The sequence below is a fragment of the Tilletiopsis washingtonensis genome (assembly GCF_003144115.1).
Source record: "Tilletiopsis washingtonensis strain MCA 4186 unplaced genomic scaffold FA09scaffold_7, whole genome shotgun sequence".
Lineage (NCBI taxonomy): Eukaryota > Fungi > Basidiomycota > Exobasidiomycetes > Entylomatales > Tilletiopsis > Tilletiopsis washingtonensis.
In genome coordinates this window covers 528,080-547,080 of record NW_020312004.1, presented here as the reverse complement: position 1 = coordinate 547,080, position 19,001 = coordinate 528,080, and the positions used below count along the sequence as shown (strand labels likewise).

Genomic DNA, 19,001 nt, shown 5'->3' with positions numbered 1-19,001 from the left:
CCAGTGCACGCCCGGCCTCATCGACGAGGTGAAGCAGCCGCCGGTGTTGAAGACGTACCCGCCGCGTCGCTCGCTTCCTCCGCGAACCGCACTCGACGTCGGCCCACGCGCTGCCGTGCCTGCCTGCCAAGGGCTCAGCGGTCAGTCATGCGAGCATCAGATCAGCATCAGCACCATGCAGTCACCGAGGATCTGGACGGCATGGCGCGAGTCTCGATACGTGCACGCTTGTGCTGTCGGCGGGCCGGGTCATCCGCGGTGCTGTCGCCGTCGGAAGAGGCGGAAAGCGGTCGCTCGACCGACATCCCATCGTCTGTTAGTCGAGACGAGCTGCCTGTTGGCTGCGGGAGCGCTTCGACTGGCCGACGAACGCGTTCGCTGGGAGACGGGCTGCGCGACAGAGCGGTGCCGGTGCGCGGGCGACCGGTCGGTCCCAGGTGCGGCGCGCCAGGCATTTCCGATCTGTCTGCTCGCGCGCCGGTAGGAGTGGTGCTGGTCCTCGGGCTCGCAGGCGCAAAGACGAATGGCCGAAGCAGAGAGCGAGGCCGCATCGAGCTGGGCGGCGGAGGCGGCATCTCCTCGTCGGCGCGGTCGTCGTGAGCCTGTTGCTGCGCCACTGCGGCCGATGCAATCGCCGTCGCGAGTTGCTCGTCTGCCGCACGTGTGGGAGAGACGCCAGCCGGTCGGTTCAATGTCTTCGGCGGCGGCGGTGGCGGCGGAATGTCGTCCATCTCCTCGTCACCTCTCTGGTCAGCCGCAGCCTGAAGAGGGCGCACAGGCGTAGATACCTGCAAGACTGCCTTGCGAGGCGGCGGCGGGGGCGGCAGAACGTCCATGTCTCGGTCCTCGTCGGGCTCGTTGCTGCCGAGGAACAGCGGCGCAATGCGTCGCGAGATGATTGGCTCAACTGCGGCATCTTCGGCGTCAGAGTCGGTCATGTCGATGCTGATGGCGATGGCTTTGCGTGCCGAGCGCTGCTTCTGGGCCGGCTTGATATCGAGCATCTCTGTCTGGCTCCTTTCGCTCCGAACTGAGCCTGATGCACCTGCGGAGCGTCTCTCGACAGGCGCTCCGCTTGCTGGCACAGCGAACGCAGTCATCGTCGTCGCGCCGTCCTGCTGTTCGCTGGCAGCCGGCGTCGGGCCGACCGTCTCGGCTTCGCTTTGCATGACTACTCGCTGCTCGTTTTGCTCGTCTGTGCAGGACGTGAGTGCTTCGTCTTGCTCGTCTTCCGCAGTCGGATGCTCGGCAACGTGCGGCAGAGGCACACTCTGCCTCCTCGCGGGCGGCGACAGCTGAGTCTCTTGCCACTGGCCGTTCAACTCGCTGTTGCGGAAGAGCACCATGCGCGCCTCGAGGCGGAAGGGCTTGGCAGGCGGATAGCTGGCCGCGCGCCTGCGCTTGTTGACTGCCGAGCGACACGAGTCAGCCCGTGTGGATGGACTTGGCACATCTCAAAACTCACGAGCACGAGCGGCAGAGTCCTGCAGGACGGGGTCCAGTGCCGGCGACGAGAAGCACGTGGGAATCGCGAGGTCTTCCAGCCGCGGGAAGCCATCGGTATCGGGGTCATCGGTCGTGGCGGCGGCATCAGTGCGCCGCTCTGGCGCGCCTTCGTGTACGGTCTCGCTCGTCGCCTCGGGCATGGACGGAGGCACCGGCGCGCTCCCGGATGCCTTGGATCCGCTCGTCTGGAACGCTGCATTGACGGTTGGCACCGTCAGCTTGTAGCCAGAGACGCGGCGAGGCACGAGCTGAACGTGAGCACCGCGCTTGCTCTTCGGACCGAGGTCCTCGGCCTTGTCGCTGATCGCCATCGACTCGAGCCCGGCATCGACGAGGAGGAAGTCGTCGCGGAGGCCGGGCGGCAGCGGCACGCACGATCGCTCCCCGGCGGCGCGCGCTTCAAAGGCGAGGAATGGTATGTCTTCGCCGCCCGTGTCAGACGCAGTGCCCGCGAAGAGAGGACGCTGCGCCTGGTACATCGAGGCGGCGCCAGCTGCTGCCGCTGCGATGTGCGTCGAGGCAGCGCTAGTCGCTGCCGCTGCGACGTGCTCGACAGCGAGAGAGGAGGTAGACTCTGAAGCTTGCATGGTGTCGAGACGAATGCGTGACGAGACGAGCGGTTGAAGATGGGGTGTGAGGGAGCGGTGCGGAGGCGGTGAGAGACGGACCTGCTGTAGCAGAGCCGCCGCTGCTCGCGGAGCTCATCAAGGGCATCAGCTGCCTTCGAGGCCGGCAGTGGAGTATCGGCCCCGAATGAGCCAGAGCGGCAGAGCCGGCACCGGCAGGCCGAGGGAGCGCTGCCGGAGCACTGTGCCCTCTGGCCTGCCTCGGAGCGGCACGTTCATCTGTGTCAGGCGTGCTTTTGCTCGAGATCAGACTGGCGAGATACGAACTCGCTCGAGCGGGTTGTCTGACGGCAGCCAATATGCTGCTGCTAGCGGCCGCCGCCGTATGAAAGGTGAGCGAAGCATGAAGCTCAGGAGACGGGCACGGGCCGGCCGGTGTGCCTGGACCGCCAGACGGGCCATGCACTTGCGGGTGCATTCTGATTCGATTGACGGAGGGACGGCACTTGCGTCGCTGAGTGCTTGACCGCCGAAGGCTGGGGCGATGAGGTGGGAGGCGACACGCGCCGCAGCAGACGCAGGCGCGGCTGTGGGGCCGCCGCCGCCAAAGCGCTCATCAGCGGCCAGACGCGACGCGTGTGATGGGAAAGTGCCGCCGCGCCGCCGCCGCCCTCTTCTCGTCCCACCACGACAGCAAGCAAGAGAGCTGCTTCAAGCATGGACCGCGAACGCTCCGGCGCTGCTGCCTCGGCGATGGACAGTGCGTGCCCGCTGCGGCAGCGCCCCTGTCGCACAAGCTGACCGTGCGCTGCCCTGGCCGCAGCGCTGCACGACCTCTCCAGCCTGCTCAACACGGGCCTCACGCCCGAGCAGCTGCGCGCCTGCGTCGAGCTCATCGAGCAGGGCGTCGGGCCCGAGGCCGTTGCGGTGCGTCTCTCTGTGCGCCCCCGAGGCATGTGATAAGCGCTGCACTGACACACGCGGCACAGACGGCCGTCAAGGAGCTGCGCAAGGAGGCGGCCAACGCGCCCGCGGCACGCGACAAGTGACGGCGGCGCAGCAGAGCTCGATGCTGGATACCCCGCGCATGGCGTCGAGACGGTGACAGTCGGGTGTGTACAGTACAGAGCCGCACAGGGCGGCAGAGAATACAGGCTAGAGACGCGGGACGGATGCTGGCTGAGCGAGGCGCTTGCCCAAGGCGGGTGACAGGAAAGATGAGGGAAGAGAGCGCATCAGGCGCTGGGGAGCGCACGGTCCAGCGTGCTCCAGAGGTCCTCGGGCGGTGCGTGCGGGACACTTGCAGAGAGCAGCTGCGCAAAGTACAGTTCCACTGGACGGGACGAGTCGAGCGCCTGCAGCGCCTGTTCGATCGAGGCGGCCTCCGTCGCTGCGACCGCAGATGTGCCGAGGCGTGAGGCATCGGCCGGCGCCGCTTCAGAGTCGTGTTGCTCGACGTTCTCTGCGCCGTCCGGCACATCCGTGCCGAGCGGCGCACCGGATGTGTCCGGCTTGCCGGTGGCACGCCGGGCAGCCTCCACGAGGAGAGCGTGCGCCAGCTTCGCGGCGCCATCGCTCGCATGAACGAGGGCGGCGTCGATCTCCTCGCGGAGAGCAGCAGCAAGCGGCTCCTCGACGCCCTGACGCGCGCAGTTCAGCAGGTGCAGCGCGAGCACAATGGCCGCCGCGTGCGAGTGCCGGCGAAAGGTTGGAAACTGTGCGACAGAGGTGTCAGCGCGGCTCCTCAGGCAGCAGCTGCGCCGGCGCGAGCGACGCACCTTTCGCGCGGCCCACACGGTACGCTCCAGCTCAGCAGCGCAGAAGATGACAGCGCGGGCCGCTTCAACGCTCGCCTTGGCGGAGGCGCTCGAGTCGGGTGCTTGGCTGCCATGCATCAGGAGCGGTCGGTGAAGCGTGAGCAGGCAAAACTGCACGGCTTCCGTGAGGATGAGGCGCTGTGCGGCAAGACTGCGAGGCATGACATCAGTCGATGCTGCCGGCGGATGGTCGTCGCACTCACTGCGGGTGACGAGCTACGACGGCTCGCACCCGCTCGAAGTTCTCCGACTCGCCGTCGAGCCGCAGAAAGTCTGGCAGGTCCTGGGAGGTGTCGTGTGTCAGCCAGAAGATGCAGTGACAATGCTGAGCTGCTCACATCGATGAGCTGGCGACACTTTGCATGGAGCTCGAGCACGAAGGCAGGCTCGCGCTGTGCGGCCGGCTGCGCGGCCTTCAATTCGCGCACCAGGCTCGCGACGCGCTCGAGATGGATCACGAGCGTGTTCCTCGTCGGAGCGCTGCGCTTGGTCTCGTCGGGCAAAATGAAGGGGTCCGGTCCGCTGCCATCGGGCAGCTCGGCCTCGTCGATGTTGAGTGGAAGCTTCGTGCCGCCGGCCCGAGGCTCCGCGAAGCCCGCATCAGCCTCATCCGCCCAGAGGTCTGCGTGCATCTTGCTGACAGCGAAGAGCCGCCGCCCGGCCTCGCGCACGAGATGGCTGCGCTCCGGCAGCACGCATTGATAGCTGCCAGCGAGGTGGTCAGCGGAGCGGAGCTGCTGGCCGCAGCGCACTCACGTCGCTGCCTCGGCCCGAGGCTCCGGCGTCGACCAGAAGGGCGTGGTGATCTGGCCGGTCGAGCGGGCGCGGACCGTGCCTTGCGGAGGGCTCGGCGGTGGTGATGAGAGCCAGCGCATCTGATCGTCGTAAGCGCTTCCGAGGCGGTCCAGACCGAGCGTGGCGCAGGTGCGCAGCGTCTGGTGTCAGAGAGAGGCGTGTTCAACGGACGTGCCGGCGCAAGGGACGAGGACGACTCACGAGCGCGGCCATCGTGGCATGCTCATTGAAGCGGCTGCGCATAAGAGCGTGCTGGCGGCTCGTCGCTAGACACATGAGAACGTTGAGGTTCGCCTGCTCCATGAAGTCCACTGCCGAGAGCAGGGTCTGGCCCATCGCGCGGTACGTGTCCGTGAGCTCCTCGACCTCCGCCTCCGCGCGCACGATTTGGTTGTACATCAGCGTATGCGGCTCTGTGCACTCGACGCCTGCGGCAGCGAGGAAGAAGAGGAGCGCGAGGAAGGTCACGTCGAGCGTGGGCAGAGAGGCGTCACTGCCGCTCTGCTGCCAGTGCTCGAGCTCCGAGCGGAGAGCCTCCAGCTGCAGGTCGATCAGGCCTGTTTGCGGGGCGTCAGCGAGGCATGCGCAGCCACCTTCATGCGACTCACGGTGGCTGACACCGGTGGAGAAGCCGTTCAGGTGCAGCGACTTCTCCGCCTCAAGCAGGCCAAAGAGCTTCTCGTCGCGCGGCAGGAGATGGAGCGCATCGCGCAGCAGCGTCTCTGTGAGGCGCGCCGAGAACGGGAAGCGCGGCCGCGAGCTCGGCCCTGCTTCAGATCTGCTGTCGGCAGCAGTCTTGAGGGCGTCGAAGTCGAGGAAGCCGTTCTGCAGGCCGGTGTGGTGCCGGGCGATCATGGCAAGCGCATCTGCCGCGATGCCGCGTTCCAGCTCGGCGCCGGACAGGCCGCTCGCCGCGCCGGCCTGGCCGTCGGGCTCGTCACTGCTGCGCATCTCCGGGCCGAGCTGACCCATCTGATGCGCGGAGAAGTCTCCGTTCGAGCCGCTAGCCTCTGCTGAGCCCTGCCCATGGGCGGCCCCGCCAATGGCGCCGCTGCGCGCCTCAAATGCAGCCAGTGGGTCGGCTTGCGAGCCCAGATCGCTAGATCCGCCGGCGAGTTGCGCGAGCGTGTGTGCTAGCGCCGCCTCGAGACGCTGATTGCGTTCTGCCAGCCTGCCGTACTCGTCGCTCAGGCGCGCGACCTCCCTGAGGCCAAAGGTGCGTGAGCACGGCGAGAGCAACGCACTGTCTGGCACACCCCACTGACCCGTTCCACGCACCGCCCTGCGTCGATGACGACGCAGAAGCATTGTCGTTCGCTGCAGGCGCATACCAGCTCGAGTCGTACATGTCCGTCGACAGCGACGGCTGCGGCTGGAAGGCCGGGTCGACGTCGACGCTCCACGTGCACTCCATCTCTTCGATGTTGTACTTTTTGCACTGGCCGCAGTGCGGCTTCACCTTGTCGCAGCGCACCTTGCGCCTCTGGTGGAGCATGCAGATCGTCAGCTCGGCGCTCTACGACACGCTGCGGCGGCATTCCTCACCTTGCACGGCAGGCAGGTGTTGATCTTTCGCCGCTTTGACTGGCCGGCACCCGATGCTCTGCTGCGTGAGGTATCGGCGAGAGACTCATCATGCTGCTGCAGCATTGCGTGGTGCTCGTGCTCCCCGCTGCCGCCGTCATTGCGGGCAGCGGCCGCTGCAGCCGCTGCAGCGGCAACCACGAACTCCTCGGGCGTCTGCTGGTGCTCGAGGCCGCTGTGCGGCGAACGGCCGTGCTGCACGAGCGCTTGCTGTTCATCGTACGTCTGCGGCGAGCCGTCGCCGGCATGGCCCGCCTCAGAGCCGGCGGCCCTGGCAGCAGCCGCGGCTGCATGCGCCTCGGCCTCCTCGGCATCGGCCGCCGCCTGTTCCTCGTCCGCCTGGTGCTGCGCCGCTACCGCCGCCACGGCCGCCGCAGCATCAAGGGCGCGCTGATGCGCAAAGAGCTCGGCGTCGTGCTGCTGCGGGTCCATGGCGCCGCCCGTCGGCCGCTCGCCGCTCTCGCTGCGGCTCGCGGCAGGCTGCAGCGGCGCGGGCAGAGCGAGGGCGAGGTGGAGGACAGAAGCGCGCGGCTGCACAGCAGGCTGGACTCGAAGCCAGTGCTGGCGTGCGGCGGCGCAGAGCGAAGTGTCTGCGAGACGGCGAGCTGCGAGGCGTGAGAGTGGTGCGAGCAGGGAGGTGGATGTAGGAAGAGGGCGCGAGAGGCGTAGGTGCGCACCTACGTCTGGCCGACTTCCGCATTCTCGAGCCTTGGGCCAAAATCCTGGCGCACGTGACGCCGGTACGCATCTCCCGCCGCCGCGCGGCCGTGCGGCCGCTCTTGGCTGCACCACACCACCACCCACTGCTACTTCGCACTCGCGCACCGCTGCACCGCAAGGATTATGTCACTATTCGCTATAAAGAGATAGGCGCACGCAGCCTCGGCCGCGGCGGGAGAAGACGAAGAGGGCGGGCCCAGGCGAGGCATGCCGGTGCGCTGGACGGCCACGCCGCTCAGGCGCCGCGCACCTCCTGGTACGTCGGGTTGTTGAGGTCGTACGGCACGGCGCCGGCAAAGACGCCCTGCTTCTCGATGCTGAGCGCCGGGATCGACGCGCCCTTGGCGTCGGGCGACCACAGCGACACGGCCAGCGTGTTGGTGCCGTTGAGGTTGAGGATGCCGGGCGGGATGGGAAAGTTGACCTGCGGGCCAAACTGCACGAAGCGCTTGCCGTACTGCCAGCCGTTGACGAAGAGCATGCTGCGCCACACCTGCGTCGCATCGCTGGCGTTGCCGCCGTACACGATACTCAGCGGGATGTCGTGTCCCGCCGGCAGCGCAAGGTCGAACGAGGTGCGGAAGAACTTGACGCCTGCACCCGCGACGGCGTCCGAGGCGTTTGGCGCGCCGCTGGCCCACTGCGAGTCATCGAAGCCCGGCAGGTGCCAGCCCTGGCGCTCTCCGTAGAGGCCACCCTCGTTGAGCGGGCCACGCGTCTTGTCGGGGAAGTCCACGCCGCCGCGGTTCCCGGTGACGCTCCATGCCAGCGATGCATCGACCGTAGCATTGCCGGCCAGCAGGTCGAAGCCGAGGATGCCGCGCGGCTGCTTTGTGTTCTCGCGCGGGTACTCGTAGCCCTCGGCGCTCTCGATCGAGCCGATTTCTTCCAGGCCCGTTGAGTCGATCAACACCGTAAAGACGTTCTCGCCGTCCTTTAGCGCATCGGCTGGCAGATCAAATGTCGCGTTGGCCACTTGCGTGTCCGTCGGCACGTCCGTAGCGCCCACAAGCTGGCCGTTGAGCCACGTCGACGAGGCAAAGAACTTGCCGCCAATGTATCTGACGGCCAGGCGCGTGGGCGCGCTGCCCGAGTCGTTGCGCGAGAAGCGCGCCTGCCACAGGACGGCACCCTGCGAGTGGAAGCCGTATGCGCCGGCGAAGAGGACGTTCTTCGTCGTCGCCTCGCCGAACCAGGCGTTTGGCGTGCTCGTCAGATTGGCGCTCTTCCAGATGTCATCCGGGACGTAGTCGGCGGCGATCTCGGGCAGCGAGTCGGCCACCTTCCACTGCGTCAGCGCCGGCGCCTCGTACGCCTCGGCCTCCGAGGATGCACCGTCGAACGCCGCAACGATCGAGCCGTAGTCCGTGCTGCGCGAGGACGTGGCCTGCGCGCCGTTGAACGTAACGCTAGTGACAGCAGAAGGGGCGACGATCTCGAGCGTGGAGCTCGTGCCGTTCAGCTGGCCGAACAGCGCGAGCACACCGGACGACGTGCTGGCGTTGGCAACGTGGTAGGCACCCTGCACGACGATGCGGTCCGTACGGCCGAGGATGCCGTCGAGCGAGGTGATGTTGGCCTCCGAGGGGAACGTCAGGCTGCGCGCATAGAAGCTGTCGCCGAGGCGGAAGAGGATGTCCGAGCTGCCCGAGCGCGTGGCCGTCACGGTGAGGGCGCCGCTGGCGATCGGCGTCCAGTTGACGACATTGTCGCGGATTGTCACGCCGTCGTCGCTGCTCGACAGCGTCCAGCCGCTCTCGAGGGCAAACTCGTAGTTCTGGCCCGCCTCGCCGTGCAGGAAGACGACGTCGCGGCTGTCCACAGCGCCGGCGAAGCTGACATCGGCCGTCGAATACGTCAGCACGGTGCCCGAGGGCAGCTTGAAGTGGATCGGCATCATGACGGCGTCGCGGCCGTTGAGCGTCGCTTTACCGTTGGTCGGCAGCGTGAGCTGCTGCCCAGCGGCGTCGACGGAGATGCGGAATGTCGTCGTGGCGCTGGACGACGAATCGGCTTGGCGCACAAAGTACCACGCCGCGTCGCCGTTGGCCAGGTGCGAGACAGCCACGTCGCCGTCCTGCTCCAACACGCCGAGGTTCGTGCCCTGCAGCACCACGCTCGCCGCCGCAAACGCCGGAAAGGACTGCACAAACGAGCCGACGAGGCCGATCTCGCCGAGCTTCTCGCGCTTGATGCGCTTCTCGCTGATGCCGGCGCCGTAGTCGTAGCTCGTGTACACGAGGCCGCCGTACGCCAGGTTGCCCCAGTTGGTGCCGCCGAAGCCCATGTAGTTGGACTTCAGCTTGATGCCGTCGCTCAGCGCCCCCTTCTCAAATACGCGCACAAAGCTCGAGTTGGTGAGCAGCGCGCAGTTGTCGTACGTGCTGCCGCCCCAGGCGTCGTACGAGCCGCCTTGAAACTCCGGGATCGTCGGCGGGTTGCTCGGGCGCAGCGTCGAGTAGGACGTGTAGTTGTCTACGCGGCTCCACGTGTCGGGGCGCGCGCAGTCGAAGCTCTGCGGGTACGAGTCCTTGCCCCAGATGTCAAGCGTCGTCGAGTTGACGTAGTCGCTGGTGCCCGAGAGTGCATTGAAAGTCGTGGGCACCGTGACGTTGTTGGCGTGGTAGAAGCTGATGATTTCATCGAAGTACGCCTCCATCGACGGCGTCTGCTGAAATTCGTTCTCTACCTGGTATGCCAGCACGGTGCCTCCGCTGCCGTCGGCCTTGTACTGGTACGGCACGGAGGCGTCGACGACGGCCTTGACGTAGGGCTTCCAGGCGTCGGCGAAGGCGGACGTGTTGACGCGCAGCTGCGTCTCCAGGTTCTGCACCCAGCCCGGCATGCCGCCGTTGTTCGTCTCGGCGTTGATGTAGGGGCCCGGGCGCACGATGACGAAGAGGCCGAGCTCCTTGGCGATCTGCAGGAAGTCGGCCAGGCGATTTGCCGGCGCCTCGAGGCTCACCGAGGCGGCGTCGGGCGAGGGCATGATGAGGCCCCAGTGCGTGTAGATCGAGATGGTGTTGACGCCCGATGCCTTGAGCTTCGAGAGCGGGTCGCGCCAGAGCGACGGCACCGGCAGGCGCCACGGGTGGAACTCGGCGCCGTAGAGGAGGACCTCCTCGCCGTTGATGCTGAACGCCTTGCCGTTCCACGACACGGGGCCGGCGCTTGTCGCCTGGCGTGCGGCGAGGGGCGACGAGAGGGGCAGCACGGCGGCCGACGTGACGCACGCGGTGGCCGCCAGCAGCGCTGCCCAGGCAGGTGAGAAGGCTCGCATGGGGGGGGGGGGGGGGGGGGGGGGGGGTTGAGTGCGCCGCCGTCTCGCTGCCTTGAGCAAGGCCTCTTATAGGCGGCGAATTCGCCGATGTCGATACAGAGTCAGCGCCGGCGGCGCCGGCGGCACTGCACGGCGGCGGCGAGGACGCCGGCGGGAGCGAGGCATCATCCTGCAGCTCGCCGGCGGGCCGGGCGACAGCACCTGAGACGTCAAGACGTCAGCGCTCGACGGCGCCCTCCGCTTTCCCCGCACGCGGCGGAGAAAGGCGCGGCGGACAGCCAGATTGCCGCACGCTAACGCGCCCGCCTCCGCGTGGAGCGACGGGCGCCGGCGCTAAGCAGCGAGATCCGCAGCGCCGGCGTCGATCGAGCGAGGCTGCGCTCCCACCCAAGGGCCGGCAATCTGCTGCAGCAGCGACTAGAGCTGCTCGGTTGCAGCGGCTAGCGCCCTGCCCTGTGCCTCGCCGTCACGCGGGGCATGCTGCGAGAGATGATCTCCGGCCCGCGGCGTCATGCGCAGCCGGCTTCGTACCACAAGCCTTCCCCACACCCTCCACACACACGCGTTGCACGGCATCGTTCAGCTGCAGTATGCACAGGGTCTGGCGAGACCAGACGAGGAGGAGAGACACAGGCACGACATCGAGGAGCGCCAAGGCCGGCGTCGGACACCGTACGAGGCGCACGCCGCCCGGCCAGCCCGTAGAGTGCGCAAGCCATCCATCGCTGCATGCGTAGCGCAGAGTCTGTCGTGTCGCACCACGCCTCGCCCGGCCGCCTCAGCGCCAGCCCGCGGCACTGTTGGGGCGCGAGATCGTAGGCGTGCCGGGCCGGCTGGGGTATGGCGTGTTCGGGAAGAGCTTGAAGCGCAGGCGGTGCAGCTGTCATGCGGCGCGAGGCATGAGGCACCGTTCACGCAGCACAGACACGGCGGGGCACTCACAATTGGCAGCTTGGGCAGCAGCACAAAGACGGTCGCGACAAAGTTGAGCGCAAAGAGCCACGGGTTGTAGCGCGTGTAGTGCGTCGAGATGAGGAAGCTGCGGGCCACAAGGCATGAGCACGTGTCCCTAGGGCCTGCCACTCCACTTCGCACACTCACAGCCCAATCGGCACGCTGGTGAGCCACTTCTTCGCGGGCGTGTACTGCGCGCCGTGGTCGATTTGCTCCCAGAGCGTATATGCGTCGTACGCGCCGGCGTTGCTCTCGAACGGCGTGCCCTGCACGTAGTGGAACATGAGGTAGGACAGCTGCGTCGCGGCCGAGCGTCAGCGACTGTCTGCTCGGCGATTCCTGCAGAGCACATGGCGGCCACACTAGCACCCCATGCCAGTGCCAAGAATGCCGCAAGCCACCGGTGCTCGCAAGCTGTCTTTCTGCGCATGTCGCCGCTGCACCAATGTTGCTCTGTGCACACTCACCGCGATATAGCTCAGATTGACACATGTCCAGCTCGTGTCCTGCTCCATGCCCGGCACCACGTCGAGCAGGATCTTGCCCACGACGATCAGGACGACGTGGATGACCCACGCGCCCTTGTAGTTGACCCACTCGGCGTTGGCGTTGAAGCCGGCGGACTGGTCGAGGAGCTCCACGGGCGACATCTGGATCTTCTCGACGTGCACAATCGAGCTCGAGCGCCGCCGATTTGACGGCCGGTCCAGGCCGCCCGTCTTCTCCTCGAGGTCGCCGCTGCCCGCGCCGCCGGCGCTCGGCGGCGTGATGGTGAGCGTGGGCGGCGCGGCGGGCGGCGAGCGCGAGCCGCGGTGCACCGTCGACGAGAGCGTCGGCGACGGCGTCGGCGTCGCAGACGCAGAGGTCGACGACATCTGGGCGCAGCGCGGAGCGTCAGCCATGCAGGCGAGGGATGTTTCAGGCGCGAGGAAGTGCGCCTCTCCATCAGCACCGCGGGCCGGCATGCCAGCAAGCGCAGAGCACTCAAGATGCACATCGCTGGCACCGCGGCCGCGCACAAACCGAGGCCGAGGCGTCAAGCACGGCCGTCAGACGTGCCTGGGTGATAGACACAACGCGAGCGGCAGCGGTGGCAGACACCATGGCGCCGCCATCCGCTCCTCGGCGGCGCAGCCGGCAGTCTCGGCTGCGAGGCCCTCCTCGTCGCCATGCGGCTGTGGCTGCATACAGGGCGCAGACTCGTGCCGCGACTCACTGTGTCTTTCAAGCGCAGCTAGAGCGTGCGGCGGCAGTGCCTATGCAGTGCACAGCGCGCAGAGAGAGCTGCCTGGCGGAGACGCCGTGCCTGCGATAGAGACGCGGGCTGGCAGGCGCGCGGGAAGAGCGGCGGTGCGACGACAGCGGATGTGGCCGTGCAGCGCAGCGTGAGAGGTACTGGCGAGGCAGCGCGGGCGTGAGCGTGACGTGGAGCGAGTGTGGTGTGGCAGGCGCAGAGACGGGACAGGGGTGTCGGACGGTGCGGATGGGTGGAGCAGGCCACGCCGCCGCGCAGCAGCGCCGACGACGAAAGCGCGCAGCAGCAGCAGCCACACGCGCCGCCGAGCTGCGTCAGGCCACCGGCGGCACGGCCCGCGTGCCGGAGCCGCGGCGCCGAATGCTGAATACAAGTCGCGCACCCGCCAGCTGAATTCTCCCGGCGCGGCAGTTGTACTCGAGTCGGCTGAGCCGCGGCTTTATCCGCTCCCTCGCCATGCTCGCGCCGCTGCCGCGCGCGCACGCAGCGACGCAGGCGGTGGAGAGAGAGGAGCATGCGCTCGCAGGGCAGCATGCGTGCACCGTGCTCCGTGCTTCGCCCGCAGCCAGACGTTGCAGGGGCGCCACAGACGGCCCGCCAGTCCGCACAGCACACCAACCCGCTTGCTCGTCCATCTCGGGCAGCTGCTGTAACGTGATCATTGCACCTCTCTACGCCGCCATCGGCCGACGGCGGGCGCCTGGCGACCCGCGCAGCGGGCCCAGGACGCGGCATCCCAATCCAGACTCTAGCGTTTCGCGCACAGGCCGCGGCGGGCCCGGCTCTACTCTCGCGTGCGCGCTCAGGCGCTCTTGGCAATGCCCTTGACCTCGTTGGCCGCCTGCTCGGCCAGCTCCTGCGTCCGGTGCGCCGTCGTCGCGGCCAGGTCCGCCGTCTTGTGCGCCACGGCCTGCACCTTGGGGCCGGCAATGGCCTCCTTGACGTAGTCGGCGAACGAGACCCTGGCGCGCGGCGCTGTCAGCACGCTGTGCGTCTCTAGGGCGCCCTGTGTGCGACACTCACATGCAGATCGTCTGCCAGATGCCGAGGAAGATGCGCGGCGTCACGCCGCGGTACAGGCCCTTGATGCCGTTCTCCTTGTAGATGTAGCCTGCGCGGCGCGTCAGTGTGGGGCCCGCTGGCCTGCACGACTCTACGCACTCAGCGTGTTGCCAATCGTGAGGTTCGTCGGGCGGTTGGAGCCCGGCTCGGCCTTGGCCATCGACTGCATCTGTTGCGCAGCCACACTCGTGTCAGCAGCGCGACTGGCAGCAGCACATCTCAAGCACTCACCTCGACACGGATGACCTCGATGGGCTGGTTCCAGCAGCCGAGGGCGCCACCGATCGACGAGCACAGGATGCGCTCGGCGCCCGACAGCTTCTCGGCCTCCGTCTTGCCCGACATGGCACGCACCGGCGTCTCGGCGAGGCGGGCGAAACCCATGCTGAGAATGCAGCGTCAGCGCATGTGTATGAGGGAGGAGCGCCGCAGCGGCGACCCGCACGAGCCGCATCGCGGCGCATTGCTCGAGCTGCGCAGGACCTGCTCTGCCGAGCGATATGCAGATCCGCACCTCGTCGCCGCACTCTCCACGCGCCTGCCGCACTGCACTTACCGGCTGCCCCAGTTGGTGCACTGCCGTACGGCGACGGCGTTGACGCCCTTGTTGATGCCCTTGATGCCCTCGCGGCGGTAGATGTCCATGAAGACGGTGAACGTGCCGGGCGGCTTGATGCCCGAGGCGGCCTGCTTGTGGCGCGTGATCTCGGCCGTCTTCATGCAGGTGCAGAAGCCTGGACGATGATCAGCGCTGGTGCCGCACATGGCCCCTCCTGCTGCGGCTCACCCATCGTGGCGTAGGCCTGCGCAATGCCGCCGCCCATGCCGCCGAGCAGGCCCGAGGCGCCGGCGCCAAAGCCGTTGCGCGACGCGACCTTTTCGATCTCGGCGCTGGTGAAGATGAGCACGCCGCCCTTGGTGCTGGCCTCGATCCAGGCCCAGGGGATGAGGCCCTGGTAGAAGCCGAGCACGCCGCCGCGCGACCAGACGGTCTTGAGCGCCTCGGCCATCGACGCCTTGCGGTTCGACGCCATCGTCGTCTTGATGACCTCGAGCGGCTGGCCGAGCGTCGAGACCTCGAACATGCTGCGCGGGGTGTGAGTGGGGGTGGTGCGCTGGCTGCGCTGGGCGGCACGCACTTCATCGTCGCGCCGACGGCGATGTTGGACCAGCTGAAGCCCTTCTGCTGCGGCGCCATGGTGGGCGAGTGTGTGCGGGGGTGACGGGGAGCGGGTGGGACGGTGACAGAGGCAGGCGAGACGGAGACGAGCGGTGCGAGGCAGGATCGGGGTCGGGTGGTGGCAGGAGAGAGGGAAGCAGCAGCACGGCGAGGCGCGGGCACAGCGAGGCGCGTCTTCTGGGGCAGGCCGGCCGGCACAAGAGCAGCAGCCTGAGCAGCCGCGGCACGCGCACCTTGCATCCGCAGCGCTCAGCTCGAGAAGATGATGCACTCTCGCGCAGCGTGCGTGCCTCAGCGGCTGCCAGTGCAGGCCTCAGCGCGCAGGCTGGATGCTGCTCCCTCTGCTCGCCGCTCTCGGACCGGCCCTCGCTCGCTGTGGCTGCTGGCCTGCAGGCGGCGCTCCAAGAGGCACGCCGACGACGGCAGCGCAGGCGCGAAGACGGCCGCACGCACGCAGCGGCGGCGCGCGGGAAGCAGCGGCGGGGCAAGGGCGTGCCGCACGCCGGGCACGGGAGCAGTGTGCGCACTGACCACGCGCGCCGGGCTCTGGGGCGGCCCAACGCGGCGCTCGCTGCGGAGGGCCAGCGGAGTGCAACACCGCGCGCACCCGTCGCACATCCTCCGCAGCAGCCAGTGCGACACGGGCGCTCGACGATGACATGCTGTTCTAGCACGACCCTCTGACTGCAGAGCAGCAGCGAGACCAGCTCACTGCAGCGGCGTCCAAGCTGTTGGAGGCGCGCGCGAGAGAGCCTCCGCCATCCGCGCGGCGCGTCCGACCCAAAATTTCAGCCGCACAAAGCCGCGCCGCGCCCGCGGCGTGCGTGCCTGCTGGCTGCGAATGCTCGCGAGCGAGGTGGAGAGGCCTTGTGAGCGTCGCAGGCGCACCTGCAGCTCGCTACATCTGCGACGGACACGAGCAGTGAGGGCGGCCTCATGATGCATCCCTGCTTCCAGACTGACCCGCGCTCGAGCTCTGGGCAACAGCCGTCCTGCAGGAGGGACTACGTCACGGTTCATATACGCTATGGCGGGCCGCCTAGAATTGGCGCCCGTATGGCCAAGTGGCAAGGCACCTCACTTGTACTTTTGATGGATGAGGCGATCGCTGGTTCGATTCCGGCTGGGGGCATGACTTTTGCACCCCCTTTTTGCTGCCCTCGGCACCGCCCTTCACTCACGCGCGGCGTCACGGGTAACAATGCTGTATTGCATGCGGCAGCGGCACCCTGCTGTCCAGACAGCGGCGCTCTAGCGTCTAGGCGCGCGCGCGCGGGGCTGAGACGCGCGCGGCGCGCTGCTGCGACGCGCTTGTGCGCACCACCCACGCCATCAGCGAGGTGATGCCGCGCAGGAGGTCCGGGCGGTAGCGTGCGGCGCTCGTGATGACGCCGATGCTGAGGCCGAACAGGATGCTGCGGTCGGGTGAGCACATCGCTGCAGGTGGCCACGACGCTACGGCTCACCGTTCAGCCATGAGCGCACTTGGCGCGCCGCCGCTGGCCCAGCCGGGCTTGGCCATCTCGGCGCACGCCATGAGCGCACGCGGCGCGACGTACAGCGCCATCTCGGCACGCTTGCGCTTGTCCTCGATGAAGACGGACCAGCCGCACGTGAGCGAGCCGAGCATGGGGCCGAGACCGGCGTCCCAGAAGCGGTGCGAGACGCTGGGGAAGAGGCGCGGCAGGAGGAGCGAGCGGCCGAGGCAGACCATGAACCTGCGCGCGTGGAGTCAGCCTCACAGCGACGGCGGCCGGCGACACGGGACGCACCAAATGCTGGCGGTAAACGTGGAGATGAACGCCGAGCTGCGGGCGCTGCCCTGCAGCACCTTGATGAAGCTGTCCAGCGGCGTGCGCACAAACTGCTTCGGATTGAAGAGCAGGCGCGGCACCAGCTGCACGGGAATGTAGATGCCCATGCACATGCGCCACGCGCGCAGCCAGCGCAGCGCCGCGTTCTTCCAGCAGTTGCCGCCGCCCGTGCCGCAGTGCACCAGCTCGCAGGGCATGCCGCCCATCTCGCCGCGGCCGCGCGGGCCGCAGGCGCCGGCAAAGATGAAGCCCGGCTCGCCCTTGGGCTCGCGCAGCGGCTCGCGCTCGGGCGCCTTGCCGGCTGCACGCAGCGCCGCGTTGTCGGCGCGGGCCTGGGCCACGAGCTGGCGGGCGTGTGCGGCGCTGTGCGGCATGCGCGACGGGTCGCCCCACTCGTAGGGATGGCCGAGCGACTCGGAGAGCCCGCCGAGGAGCTGGATGCCCGCCGGCGGCACGCGCGAGTCGGCATAGCGCCACAAGAAGGGCTCGTCGCTGCGCAGGCAGCGCAGAGCGACCAGCAGGCGCTCGTCCATCGTCGCGAGGTTCGAGATCCTACAGGAGAGTCAGCATACGCGCCAGGATCAGGGCGGCACGGCGACTCACCACTTGACATACGTCGGCGGCAGGCGCTGCGGGTGGTAGAACCAATTCCACATGATGACCGCTGCGAGAGAAAGTGAGCCCCTGCCAGTGCAATTGTCGCGCTTGGCGGCGGCTCACCGCAGGCAACGACAAACGTCAGGCCTTCTGCCTGGCTTGCGGCAGCCGAGGCAGCCTGAGACACCAGGCCCTGGCGGCGCGTGGGCAGACGGAGGCCTGCGTCTGGGCCGCCGAGGCCATTGATGCCATGGCCCTTGGGACGGCCCTTGCTGGCCGGGCCGAAGAGCGTGCGCAGCGCAGGCACGCCGCGCAGCACCGTGTCGAGGGCGCGCACAATGGCCACGAGCGTAATGTCGATCGTCGGACTCGGGCGCTTCGGCCTCGCAGCCTTGCTCGCCGCCTCTGCCTCGCTCGCGGCCGCGTCAGCGACGCCCGGCGACGACGGCGGCTCGAGCAGCGGACTCGGCGGCTCGTTGCCGTCGGCCGGCAGCGGCGTCACGTCGCGAGCGGGCGAGAGCGGGCCGACCGAGAGCGCGGGCGTGGCGGGCAGCGAGAGCGCAGTGAGGCGCGAGAGGAAGTGGCCGCCGGGCGCCAGCGGCGTGGGGCGCGACGAGCGCGCCTTGAAGCTCGGCCCGCGGCGGAACGGGTTGAGATGGCTGAGCGCCGAGCGCGGCAGCACGGGCGAGAGCGGCGCGGCACTGCCGCCGAGCGTGGGCAGCGCCTTGCTGCCCGACGCCGCCGCACTGGCCGACGCCGGCGCCGGCGCATGCTGCAGCAGGTACAGCGCGGCGCCGCTGGAGAGCGTCGAGGCGAAGAAGGTGGCCGCGACGCGCAGCTGGAACGCACGCTGGCGCGCCCGCACATGCACGCCCGGCGCCCCGGCGCTGCTGCTGGGCGTCGGCAGCGCGAGCAGCAGGCCGAGGGCGCTGCGCAGCACCCGCTCGAGCGCGGCGCTGCCGGCGAGCGCAAAGGCGGCCGCGCTGGCCATGCCGTGCGGGCCGAGCGCGACGAGGAGCGCACGCCCGAGGCGCGCCAGCAGCAGCGGCACCTCGCCCAGCGCCGGGCGCACGCCGTCGGCCCACAGCGACGTCGGCGGCGCACGGCTGCCCTCGGCACTGGCACTGCCGTCGGCGCTGTGCAGGCGCACGCTGGGCGGCGCGGCGCCGCCCTCGGCGCGCACGGCGCGCTCCTCGCGCTGGCGGCGGCGCAGCTGGGTGAGCAGGCGCGTGTGCGTGACGCCGAAGCGCAGCAGCAGCTTGAGCAGCGCGGGCAGCACGTCGAGCACGTAGCCGAGCACGTACGCCTTGAGCGCCGGCTGCAGCGCCGCCGGCACGCGCTGCGTCGGCGACATGCCGGGCGCGGGCCGGAGAGGCGGAGAGAGAGAGAGGGGTCAGAGAGCGTGGGAGCGGGAGCGGGAGCGGGAGCGGGAGTGTGTCGTGTGGAGCAGGCGAGTCGGCGTCGGCGTCGCAGCGGGCGCACGGCAGAAAGAGGTGGCACGGAGCGGCACCCGCGGTGCTGTGGCAGGAGTGCGGCTGGCTGGCCGTGGTGGTGGTGCGGAGGCAAGGTGTGTGCGGTGATGAGGGTGCCGACTGCAGCCGATGCACGCTGTCCGGCGGCTCAGGGTCGCTGCCGTGCCGGAGCGCGTGGGGCGCCGCCACGCCGCGCCGCGCCGCGCCGCGATCTTCTGGTGCTAAGGCTCGCGCTGGCAAGCGGCCTCTCCTCGCGTGCCTCGCTCGCTTGTGCTCGCGCTCGTCCCGATGCACGCCGCGCACGTCAAGGGGGCCCCGTGACAGCGCATGGCAAGCGTCAGGGCGCCTGATCCGCCCGGTTGCGATACACCCGCACTCCACACGCCGCTCCGCCGACGG

General features: G+C 68.8%; 5 protein-coding genes and 1 non-coding gene across 6 annotated transcripts; 2 read left to right on the top strand and 4 right to left on the bottom strand.

The window, feature by feature from the left end:
* Nucleotides 1-2,789: 2,789 nt before the first annotated feature.
* FA09DRAFT_337868 (hypothetical protein) lies at nucleotides 2,790-3,121 on the top strand (the record flags this gene model as incomplete). Its single annotated transcript, XM_025744039.1, has 3 exons — nucleotides 2,790-2,832; nucleotides 2,896-2,999; nucleotides 3,062-3,121. 3 exons carry the CDS (start codon nucleotides 2,790-2,792, stop codon nucleotides 3,119-3,121), a joined length of 207 nt encoding a protein of 68 aa, XP_025599428.1.
* Nucleotides 3,122-3,242: 121 nt separating this feature from the next.
* FA09DRAFT_243397 (hypothetical protein) lies at nucleotides 3,243-4,447 on the bottom strand. The gene is made up of 4 exons (XM_025739653.1): nucleotides 4,228-4,447; nucleotides 4,122-4,172; nucleotides 3,851-4,040; nucleotides 3,243-3,787 (listed from the first exon to the last, which is right to left on the bottom strand). The coding sequence occupies exons 1-4, from the start codon at nucleotides 4,251-4,253 to the stop codon at nucleotides 3,308-3,310; spliced, it is 747 nt and encodes a 248-aa protein (XP_025599427.1). The 5' UTR covers nucleotides 4,254-4,447; the 3' UTR covers nucleotides 3,243-3,307.
* Nucleotides 4,448-4,641: 194 nt separating this feature from the next.
* On the bottom strand, nucleotides 4,642-12,097 carry FA09DRAFT_325061 (hypothetical protein; the record flags this gene model as incomplete). The annotated part of the gene is made up of 11 exons (XM_025741150.1): nucleotides 4,642-4,824; nucleotides 4,886-5,241; nucleotides 5,293-5,888; nucleotides 5,950-6,167; nucleotides 6,230-6,873; nucleotides 6,950-7,046; nucleotides 7,239-10,240; nucleotides 10,954-11,101; nucleotides 11,211-11,307; nucleotides 11,370-11,518; nucleotides 11,690-12,097. 11 exons carry the CDS (start codon nucleotides 12,095-12,097, stop codon nucleotides 4,642-4,644), a joined length of 5,898 nt encoding a protein of 1,965 aa, XP_025599426.1.
* A 904-nt stretch (nucleotides 12,098-13,001) lies between these two features.
* FA09DRAFT_329086 (mitochondrial carrier) lies at nucleotides 13,002-15,031 on the bottom strand. Its single transcript, XM_025742028.1, has 7 exons — nucleotides 14,679-15,031; nucleotides 14,327-14,625; nucleotides 14,096-14,273; nucleotides 13,771-13,924; nucleotides 13,639-13,708; nucleotides 13,501-13,588; nucleotides 13,002-13,439 (listed from the first exon to the last, which is right to left on the bottom strand). The coding sequence occupies exons 1-7, from the start codon at nucleotides 14,957-14,959 to the stop codon at nucleotides 13,280-13,282; spliced, it is 1,230 nt and encodes a 409-aa protein (XP_025599425.1). The 5' UTR covers nucleotides 14,960-15,031; the 3' UTR covers nucleotides 13,002-13,279.
* Nucleotides 15,032-15,769: 738 nt separating this feature from the next.
* On the top strand, nucleotides 15,770-15,851 carry FA09DRAFT_t25. The gene has a single exon. It is a non-coding gene; the product is annotated as a tRNA-Thr (tRNA).
* Nucleotides 15,852-15,977: 126 nt separating this feature from the next.
* On the bottom strand, nucleotides 15,978-18,484 carry FA09DRAFT_337863 (hypothetical protein; the record flags this gene model as incomplete). The annotated part of the gene is made up of 5 exons (XM_025744038.1): nucleotides 15,978-16,134; nucleotides 16,186-16,437; nucleotides 16,492-17,085; nucleotides 17,137-17,197; nucleotides 17,254-18,484. 5 exons carry the CDS (start codon nucleotides 18,482-18,484, stop codon nucleotides 15,978-15,980), a joined length of 2,295 nt encoding a protein of 764 aa, XP_025599424.1.
* Nucleotides 18,485-19,001: the final 517 nt, after the last annotated feature.

Coding starts and splice junctions, on each gene's coding strand:
- FA09DRAFT_243397 (XM_025739653.1), bottom strand. CDS start 4,253: ATGCAAAGTGTCGCCAGCTCATCGAT. Junction 4,041..4,121: donor AGTCGGAGAACTTCGAGCGG/GTGCGAGCCGTC, acceptor CATGCCTCGCAG/TCTTGCCGCACAGCGCCTCA. Junction 3,788..3,850: donor CCGTGTGGGCCGCGCGAAAG/GTGCGTCGCTCG, acceptor TCTGTCGCACAG/TTTCCAACCTTTCGCCGGCA.
- FA09DRAFT_329086 (XM_025742028.1), bottom strand. CDS start 14,959: ATGCAAGGTGCGCGTGCCGCGGCTGCTCAGGCTGCTGCTCTTGTGCCG. Junction 13,589..13,638: donor CACGATTGGCAACACGCTGA/GTGCGTAGAGTC, acceptor CGCGCCGCGCAG/GCTACATCTACAAGGAGAAC. Junction 13,440..13,500: donor ATCTGGCAGACGATCTGCAT/GTGAGTGTCGCA, acceptor GCCGCGCGCCAG/GGTCTCGTTCGCCGACTACG.